The sequence below is a fragment of the Terrapene carolina genome, unplaced genomic scaffold (assembly GCF_002925995.2).
Source record: "Terrapene carolina triunguis isolate 2854851 unplaced genomic scaffold, T_m_triunguis-2.0 Scaffold69, whole genome shotgun sequence".
In the NCBI taxonomy this organism is placed as follows: Eukaryota; Metazoa; Chordata; order Testudines; family Emydidae; genus Terrapene; species Terrapene triunguis.
In genome coordinates this window covers 38,149,648-38,160,291 of record NW_020664420.1, presented here as the reverse complement: position 1 = coordinate 38,160,291, position 10,644 = coordinate 38,149,648, and the positions used below count along the sequence as shown (strand labels likewise).

The following is a 10,644-nucleotide window of genomic DNA, read 5'->3' as shown; positions in this document are numbered from 1 at the left end:
CGCCGCGCTCCCCCCGCCGCCCCTTACCAGGTGCCGCCCCAAGCATGTGCTTGGGTGCCTGGTGCCTGGAGCCGGCCCTGCCCTTAATGCAACTCAGTAAATTCAGGAAAGTGGCTTTCAAACTTTCACCGTGTGGAATAAGATAAAACCCCGTCACCTTCTTGTACAGGAAATTTGGGGATTTTAAAGTAACCTTGAACCTCTAATGGGGAAAAAGCTACTCTCAGGGCTTGTCTACACTTGATATGCTACAGTAGCAGAGATGACACAGTGAAGATACTACCTATACCAACGGGAGAGGTTCTCCTGTTGGCATAGGTAATCCACCTCCCGAGATGCAGTAGCTAGGTCAATGAAAGAATGCTTTCATCAACCTAGTGCTGTCTACATCGGGGTGAAGTCATCTTAACTGTGTCACTTAGGGATGTAGATTTTTCACACCTCTGAGGGACATAGTTGGGTTGACCTAACTTTTTTAGTGCCACTGAATCACAACATCTAAAGAGCATTCTTAAGACAAACTTTTGATCAATTTTAGTCCCTTTACAATATTTACTATATTTATAGTTTACATTATTTTAAATTCTAAGACATTTTAGTAAAATCATATACCATTAAGCTTCCAACCAATAGTACTGTGTACATTATAATATTATAACATTATACTATTGTATGTTCACATTAGATGCATACCTCCAGCATCACATGAAGTTAATAAATATCAGTTTAATGATGGTCCTAATCCTTTAAATTATGATTATCCTTTATGAACAGTTCTCTTTGATCTGTGACTGACTGGCACGTTCGATACTACAATGATGGGCATTTTAGAAATATGTATAGATAGATAGATGGAAATTATTTTACAATGTAAGGTCAACTGTGGCCATATATCTGAAAAAAAAATCTAGAATTTTACCAGATTACCCTTTTGAGATTATCATGAGGCATGTAAAGTGCATCTGTTTTATCTGACTATTTCTTGGTCTGATAGATGGGAATTTTCTCTCTTGTCAATGTCAGGAATAGTGGTTTGGTTTGTAGCTAATTGCTTGGCAGCAATTGACTTGATTGTTTTTAATCACTGTAACTCTTTTTTATTATAAATACTCAATGAAACAAAAAAATGTCCAGCTCAGTTCCGTGTGGAGAGTCAGGACAGTCTTCCGGTTAAAGAACAGAACTGGGAGTCAGGAGACCAAGTAGCTTGTCTTTCGTGTGCAGCAACTTCCTGGGTGATCTTGGGCAAGTTACTAAGGGCCAGATTTCAAAGGTATTTAGGCACCTAAAGAACCAGATTGACACCTAGTGGGATTTTCAAAACTGCATAAGAACCTAACTCCAATTGATTTCAATGGGTATTAGTTGCCCTGAGCAAGATTTTAAAAGTATTTAAACCAAACTCCCATTGATTTCAATTATTTTATAAACCTAGCCCCTGGGCAATTTTGAAAATCCCACTAGGCACCTCTCTGCATCTTTAGGTGCCTAAATATCTTTTAAAAATCTGGCCTTAATTGGTCTCTGCATCCATTTATCTGTATAATGGAGCTAGCAATATCTCCCTACCTCACAGGGGGCTGTGAAGATAACGAGCTTTGGGATTTTAAGATGGAAGGGGCAGTAGAAGAACAGTGTATTTATTATTGTTGTCATTTTAAAGTTTTCATTTTATATTTCTAGAATCCCAATCCTTCAGATGTAAGAACAGGAGGAAAGAATCAATTGATGTCAAATCAATAACATCTCGAAGCAGCGATGGTAAGAAAATAGAAATCCAAAAAGAATACAGTTAGAAATATAGAAAGCAAGTGACCTGAGCAATCAAAATATGGAGTTAAACAGGACAGATGCACTGAACAGCAATAGCATTCTTCTGAGCTACTGATGGAGAGACACACAAGTGACCTTTGACATTTCTTCCAACGTTTTTGTTATCCATTTATGTTGAATTGTGAGGTACTTCCCAAAACAGCAGTAGACACTAACTTTGCAGTATGATGCATGATCATGTACAGCCTGCATGAAGGTGAGGCGTGGCTGTGCTGCAGCAGGGGTAGGAGGGTTCTGGAAGAATGCATGGTGGAGTGCCCCCTTTGAAAGGATGCAGCTTGTGCTCCTCCTATGCTTGTTCAGCTTCACTGGCCAATGTGGGGGCAGGAGTGGGGGCCTGTACTGCTACTGGCTAAGACTCACTCCTTATCCCATTTGTGGCTGGCTGCTGTGATGGGATGCGAGGATGGTGATGCTAGAGGCTTCTTTCGCCATTTCTGCTCATTTGCACACAGTCACAAGCAATCCTAGTTTGCAGAGATCTAAGAGCCTGGTTGTGGTCAGGCAGAGTCTGAGGGTCCAGGGTGTGAAACAAACAAAGGGAGAGTTGAAAGAAAAGCTAAACTGAATTAAGGCTATTTTAATTCTGAAGGAGAGTGTCCACACAGGGATTTAATGTGGTTTTAACTAATTCATTAAAATTTACAGCTTCAGTTAACTCAGATTAATTTTCCTGAGTATTCCCATGTAGACAAGCCCCTAATAATAGGCACCAATATACCATATATACTCGATCATATGCCGGTTCGTTTATAAGCCGACCCCCCAAGATGGATAAGTAAATATGGAAAATGTTTATGAACCATTCATAAGACGACCCTATAATTCAGGGGTTGGCAAACTTTGGCTCCTGGCCCATCAGGATAAGCCGCTGGCGGGCTTGTTTTTATCTCGAGTATCTGCAGGCACGGAGGTAAACCTAAGTAAACGAAGTGTCCCGGCGCACCAGCTGCTTATCCTGACAGGCCGGGACAGCAACTGGTGGGGAAAATGTTTTGGGGGGGTGGGGAAGCTGGGGGTCGGGGGAGTAACCCCTGTGACCACCCCCCACATGACCCCACCCCTAGCCCAGGACCCCCACACTCTCCCCATCCCATCCCGTCCCACCTTATCTGGGGAGGGCCACGGGAGGATGTCTCTGGCCTGGCTGGAGCTGATCTGTCAGGCTGGGCAGTGCGGCCGCAGCCTGCTCCACGGGCCAGACCAGGCGGCACGGCCGCAGCATGTTCCAGCGGGCTGGGCCGGGCGGCCCGGCTGCAGCGTGCTCTGGCGGCCGGGCGGCGCAGCCACAGCCTGCTCTGGGAGGAGGGGCCAAGCGGCACGGCTGCAGCCTGCCAGCCCCGGAGCTGCAGCTGCTTTGGAGGCTGTGGGGAGAGCAGCGTGGCCAGAAGCGGAGAGACTCTGGCCCTGCCTCTTCCCTTCTGGCTCTGCTGGCTGTACTGCCTCTCCTTGCTCCCTTTGTTGGGGGGAGGAGCTGTGTCCCACCTCTCCCTCTCTATACCCGTTCATAAGCTGACCCCCTTCTCTGGTGCTTCCCTTTTTTACTAAAAAATTCAGCTTATGAACGAGAATGTTCAACTGAATCCGCTGCAGTGATGGTGCTAGTGACTGCTGATAGCTTCCTGCTGGACCCTCGTGTGCAGGGGATTAAGCAACTTCGAACCCCTGGGCTAGCTAAGGGTATATTTTGTTAGAGACTGTCATTGGGAATGACCTATGTGCCAGTGACTCATAGGGCTCTCTCATTTAAATGTGTTCTGTGTTATGTGCAGTGTCAGAATCTAAATCTGTATATTTTATGCAAATGCAGCGCCAAGCTTACAGAATCGTCGGTATTCATCGATGGCGAGAATCCACTCAATGACAATAGAAGCACCCATCACAAAGGTAAAAAAATGTATCACTGACTGCTACTGTATGCCACAAACTCAGGGTTTGGTCCTATCTTTGCAGAAAAATATGTGGGTGTATTTATAACAAAGGGATTGTAGAAATTGTGTGTCTCAATTTTATTTACTTTGTTACAAATATCCTCTTTGGGGTCTCCTTCTAAATCATAGCCATGGGATAGAATATCTGTGTGGCCCCTGTTTTCTCTTCCTTTTATATTGAGAGCCATTTAGAAAATCATAGCTTTGCCTCCACAATCACAATGTTTGAGCTCTGGTCTGGATTCTTTATCTGGAGACCTGTATAGTCCCATAGTTTATTGGGTCTCAGTAGTCTGGTGGCATTGCCACCCATTAGCCTGTCTATAAAATACCTTGGGCCCAGACACACAACTTCTAATAAGGATGCCTAGGCTAGGCATTCACACCTCTCTTCACTCAGGCTCCTGGTCCCCTTAGTTCCTCAGTAGGTCTCTCTTCACCTATCTGCTGTTTAAAGCAGCAAAACAATAGAATGTAAGGGGAGGGAATTCAAATTCAGAAAATCTAGACTCTCTGGTTGTTTATATAATATACTTAGTATTTGGGGTGACCATAGGATCGCTACAAAGTGTGAAATAACGAAGTATACTGAATGCTGTCACTGTAAATGTTGTGGGGATTAAGATTTTGTAATAATATGAAGGGAACAATCTGGTTTCACTCTTCCCTCCCACCCCCTCAGGTTATTAACATTATCAATACTGCCCAGGAGAACAGCCCCGTCACGGTAGCAGAGGCTTTGGACAGAGTTTTGGAAATCTTACGGACAACAGAACTTTACTCCCCCCAGCTAGGTACCAAAGATGAAGATCCTCACACAAGCGATCTTGTTGGAGGTCTGATGACTGTGAGTAGGAAAAGAAAATTTAAACACACATCAGCTAACTGATCTGACATCATGGGTATCTTTCTTCCACCACTGGGGCAAGGGAATCCCTGCTTCCATCTGACTGACTGAGGATTCATCAGCTATAGTGCCTTTACCTTCAGGGGGAACAGGGCCTACAATTCAGCTTTACCTACTTGCCTTGCATTTAGGCCACACCAGTGAAGTTGACCTGAGAGGCACCAGTAAGCATGAAGATTGTTACTATTGCTGTTTTTCTGTCAGTTGGCTTGGAAACACTGCTACTCTTACGTGAATAACTCTAGTTCCATTGGAAACTACATATATTGATAACCTAATCGGTAGTATCCCAAGTTCCTGAAAATTTTTAAGAACGAGTTACCCAATCACTGCACTGCAATTAAACTGAAGAATTATTATACACCTGACGCAGTTAATGAGTTTACAACACAAGAGTTGTAAAACTGAACTTTGACCTGCTAAGGAGCCCTTGTTTCAATCCTTTTATCATGCCCAGACTGCCCTATACACCAAACCTGCACTGGATTTTCATAGTGGAATATCTCAAACCCTCTTCCTAAAAATGCTGGTCTGGAGCCCCAGAATGGGTCGCTTGTGGAAATAGCATAACTGAAATGCAAAACAAGTGAAATCATGCAACCATCAGTGAAAAGGGGATGAGAGGAGGCCATTACATTGTTGACCAAAGAATACCCTTCTAGAGACCTCTTACCAGTGGTATTCAATAGTCTGAGTGTCCCTGCTTTTAGACCTGTGTCATTAAAAAGGAAATCTTGCAGTAGCAGTTACCACTTTTATCAAACTTTTCAACTCCAAGAAAGTGGAGTTGGAGCTTCTAAGTCCCTTGGTAGTTACTTCTACCTCTATATTGGAAGACTGAAAACAAGCATGCTGCTTGAGGCACTCACCAAAACATGACCAATATTTTGGGTACTCGGGGCTAGTTCCTATGGGGAAACGGTGTAAAGCGTTCTTTATACTTGATAATGGTTTCCTACAACTTATAGAATCTTTATTTCAGGATGGCTTGAGAAGACTGTCAGGAAATGAGTATGTATTTTCTAAGAGTAAGTTTCCATGTTAAACTTTTTTTGCCTGTGTTGTTTCATTGGCTGCAAACATTGATTTAGAATTCCAAGCTAGTTTGCAGTTTGATTATTTGTCTTTGGAAGTGGTTTGCCCAGTAATCTGAGAGCAAGTGTTAGAATGTCTCTAGTCTGGAACTGAAGCAGGTTCAAGTAATCAACATCATGTATCTGAGAAATGTAGAAACCAGACTGGAAAAGAATTAAAAAGAAAAATATTAATTAAACAAATATGACCATAAAAAGTTATCATTTGATTTGTTTGCTCTTCTTGATTTATGTCTAAACTTATATAAAAACTACAGTACTTGAAGTTATTTCTAAACTTGGTGTCTTTAGAAGTAATTCATTTTTAATAAGGATCCTGCAAATGAAATAAAAAAGTTGTAAAAATCCATAATTAATTTATTCCCAAATTCTCTCTTGACAGACATGAACCAAAGCCATAGTCACCTTTCAGTGCCAATTACCGTCAACGATGTACCACCTTGTATCGCACAGCTACTTGATAATGAAGAAAGCTGGGACTTTAATATTTTTGAACTGGAGGCTGTTACAAATAAAAGGTACAGAAAGCCGCCACATACATACCCATAAATGAAGCTGTCAAGTGAGCTATGTCACAAAGGAACCCTTTGCGTTTCACTATGTATTTTGCCATAGGTCTTTCAGAGAGACCCTCCCTTGTTGTGTGTGTTGTCACTGTACTACTTTACAAACAGGTCAATATGCTGTTTTCAGAAATCAAGTACAGCTGGCCAGAAAGAGTCCGTGTCCATGCTAAGGGTACAGATACTTCACCCTGTCAGTCTCGTCTTCATCTCAACACCCACAGGCCTACAGGATTCTTTCCTCATCAATTGATCTTGTCCCCTACCTGCTCCAATTCCCTCTCCAAATAGACATTCTGTTCGGAATACTCTGCTGCCTTTACCTTCTAGATGCCCCACAGAATCCTTTTTTACCAACTCTTCCACAAAGGATTTTGAGGTGTATTTTGTATCTGAAGGCTGCTCATGGTGCTGCAGGAAACAGCAAACCTCCATTAGAGGAGGCTCTGGGACAGGTCTGCATTGGGGGTTTAAAAAAATAGGTGGAGGAGAGCTAATGGTACTGGGCCCAATAGATTAATCGATTTTAAGGCCAGAGGGGACTATTGGATCATCTAGTCTGTATAACACAGACCATGCAGTTTTACCCAGCTAGCCCTCTATTGAGCCGAATAATTTGTGCTTCACTAAAGGAGGCCTTCCAGAAAGGCATGTTGTATTAACTTTGATGGACTAAATGGGCCCAGAGAGTCAAAGGTGTTAACATGACCCTGACACTGTACAACAATAAACAGTTAAACATAGCTCAGGGTTTCAGGGTCAGAGCCTCGGCCTGCTTAGTCCCATGTGAAAACACACCATTAAACAGCTTTTTAATCTTTCATTACAGAAAAAGAAGGAAAAAACTGTTAAAGCATTTCAAATGTAAATTATTATGCAGGTCTTTCATTTTAACATATCCCTGATTCCCATTCCCTGAGCTGTACAGAGTTTTTAGAAGGAAACACATCCCCCATCTGACAGTGTCTTAGGTGGTGTTAAAGATGGTAAAAACTGTCCTTTTTTGGGAGAAAAGGAGAAAGTTAGTGAAGATGAGCTGCTGTTGCTGTTGAAGTCTGATCCTGTTTCCAAGAAGATAAAACAAGACAAATACACACAAGAGGGAAAAGAACAGCACAGAAAGAAAATGTAGCTTCTATCTCTGGTGCTGACTGTCACTTGCAGCATTGCTGCTGGAGAAACACAGTCAGAGCACATGGTCTTATTAGCCCCTTGATGACCTGGCAAACTGGTAGTGGTGTTGGGCTGGTTAGAACATTGCTTTTAGCTGCCTCTCTGGTCACAGGCTTACAGCAATGCTGCAAAATATACAGTCTTGGCCAGCTAAGTCAGTCTCTCTTATTAAGCAGAAGGCAAAAGGAGAGGGATAGGAAAGAGAAGAAAAAAGGTGCGGAAGGAAAAGGACACAGTGGGGGAGGGGGCAGGAATCAGTCTCACACCCCAAATGGTGTTCAGGATCTAGCCACTGGGTAGTTAGATCCTGAACAGCATATCCCTGGTTCCTTCTTTCTGGCTGATCAGGTCATTTCTCAAGATCAGGATGACAAAGGCCCTATGGTGTCACAGTGGGTCTCAGGAGATAGTGAGGGTGCCAGCTATGATGGTTGAGCTCCTTCCTTCCTGTATTTCTGCCTCCCAGACAGCCAGCTACTTTTATTTTAAGGACCCCAAAAGGAAGTGATGGGTGAAATAGCCCTTGTCCACCAGTTCAGCCTGATTTTCAACACCAAGTTTGGTCCATTGGTTTCTGGTCCCACACTTCTCTTGTTCACGAGACTTAATTCAGCACAGTCCTTGAGTTACATCAGTAAGCCTCTTTGTTTGGATTAATTCAGAGTGTCTCCTTTTCCCATCAACGTTTGTTATAAACTATTGTGACATTCTATAAAATGTTATCCACATTCCCACAGTTAGGCTTATGCTTTGGGTAGGTAGGTCAGGCCCCAGTTATTACAATAGGCATCCAGTCTTGATTTGAAGACCTCAAGAGATGAAGAATCCACCACTTCCCTTGGTAGTTTGTTCCAGTGGTTAATCACCCTCACTGTTAACAGTGTGTGCCTTATTTCTAATTTGTGTTTGCCAGGCTTTAACATCTCATAATTGGTTTCTGCTATGCCTTTATCCACTAGATTAAAGAGCCTTATAGTTGGTCCTGCATCAATACAGTAATTCAGAAGCTGAGCAGTGTATGGGGCTTCCATGCTCCTCTCCCCAAAAGTGGTCCTGTCCTCCCAAAGCAGGCACAATTTATGCATTGGATATCTCATCAGTGTGGTCCATCATCTCTGTAGGGAAGGAGTGGCTTTAGGCTCCAAGCTATTCAGAGCAGTGTTGATAAACAGTATTGCCAATCTCAGGCATTTAAAAACCATGAGTCAGATCCCCAAAAATAATGAGATTTAAAAAAAAAAGCAGGGTTCTTTTTATTTGCCACTGGGTTATGAGCTGTTAGGATACACTTGGGTCATGTTTTCAAGTTTCTTCTCAAAGACCATAAGGATTAGACTTTTTTTTTTTTTTTTTTTTTAAATGAAAGCTGAGATTGTCACATAATCAGAGGACACCAGGGGCTGGGGTTTTAAGAAAAACACCACGAGACTCCCAATAAAATCATAAGAGTTGACAACATTGTTTACTCTGTGATGCTTTTCATAGCAGATTAAATTAAGTCTAAAAGAGTGACAGAATGGGTAGTAAACTAACTGCTGGTTGACCAGAGCCTTAAAGAATCATCATCATGTGATAAACTAAATGGTCTCTATTTACACTTGTTTTAAAAAAATGGGAAGGTGCCTAACAGGAGACATGATGCACAATAGAAATTGTTAATTTGTTTGCATGCACGTGTATGTTTTTTCTACTTTGCTACATTTCCATGATTCTTGTCTCCTTACTTGTTTTCCAGGCCATTAGTTTATTTGGGTTTAAAAGTTTTTGCCCGGTTTGGGGTCTGTGAATTTTTAAACTGTTCAGAAGCAACACTACGAGCCTGGTTCCAGGTGATTGAAGCCAACTATCACTCCACCAACTCGTACCACAACTCCACACATGCAGCAGATGTTTTACATGCTACTGCATTCTTTCTCGGAAAGGAGAGAGTTAAGGTACAACTTCCATCGTGAATTCTTTACTTTGACCCTTGAATAAACACACTTTAGGACTAATCAGATTATTTGTTCATGAACAGATGTGTCCATGACAGCCTCGTGTTACAAATAACATATTTGTTACTTGACACACAGTAGAGCTGGGCATCTTTGCAACCAGTAGATAATGCTCCTAGCTCCCCATGTCTGCTCTAGCCTTTGAACCTGCCGTCTTTGCTGACACAAGTAATTTCTCTGAAGTCCATAGGACTATTAACGTGAATAAGGAAATTAAACAAATAGGCGTTGCAGGATCACACCCTTCATTAGCAACAGCTGTAATCTCTTCAAAATTTTGCTGGGGAGGGTGTCAAGAGATATACGCAAAGATATACGCGATAAACCTAGGTTCACAGAGAGAGAATACTGATCAGGAGTGGTAATGGCATTATTTTTTCTCCAGGGTTATTTTAGGAAATTGAATGCTATAAGGCTTCTAGTGTGAATGACCTTGCCAATCCCTTGCTTCTAGAAACATTTCTTTATTCACAGAAATGTAGCTGAAGCACTTATCAAACAATCTGTGTTTACCCTTTGAAAAATGGCATCTTCAGCCATTTTTCTAGCAAAAGGAAAAAGTTAGTATTTGGTTATCTGGTTTCCTTACCCCAAAATATATTGTAGTCATATGGTCAAAATCAACTGAAAGACAGATGCAGAAATTAAATTTTTAAATGGGATTGCTGCATCTCAGTTTACTTAAGTCAATGGCAGAAATATGATATTTAATTCTTTGATGGAAATTGTAGAACATGAGTATTTTGGTCTGTGCATGGTGCTTTGCAAAACACAAAATAGAAATCCTGCCGCAAGGTGCTTACCGTCGCAGACAGACATGCTACATGGCCCAACAGCTCCAACAGAAGAAGGTGCAGAGAGATCACTGGGATGAAGACACAACAGAAAAGCTGCATGGAAGAAGTGGTTTTGAGATGGGGAGAGGGTACTCTTGGCACTCAGTGAGTGGGAAGCTCACGCATGGAGAGAAGGCCTCTGTTCTCAAGAGCTTACATTTGAATTCTGATATTTATCTAGTGATGTTCTAAAGATTTTATTGTGATTACTTACTACGTGATTGTCAAGGTTGCTTCCCCACTTTGAACTTTAGGGTACAAATGTGGGGGCCTGCATGAAGACTTCTAAGCTTAACTACCAGCTTAGATCTGG

At 42.1% G+C, this 10,644-nt stretch overlaps 1 protein-coding gene across 1 annotated transcript in view; it reads left to right on the top strand.

The window, feature by feature from the left end:
* The window catches only part of PDE8B (phosphodiesterase 8B), a 144,239-nt gene that overhangs the window by 121,776 nt on the left and 11,819 nt on the right, over positions 1-10,644 (top strand). The window contains exons 12-17 of the mRNA XM_029910918.1: positions 1,684-1,761; positions 3,644-3,720; positions 4,447-4,611; positions 5,654-5,699; positions 6,148-6,283; positions 9,237-9,435. Of these exons, the coding sequence (XP_029766778.1) occupies positions 1,684-1,761; positions 3,644-3,720; positions 4,447-4,611; positions 5,654-5,699; positions 6,148-6,283; positions 9,237-9,435 (701 nt within the window). The remainder of the gene's footprint in view (positions 1-1,683; positions 1,762-3,643; positions 3,721-4,446; positions 4,612-5,653; positions 5,700-6,147; positions 6,284-9,236; positions 9,436-10,644) is intronic.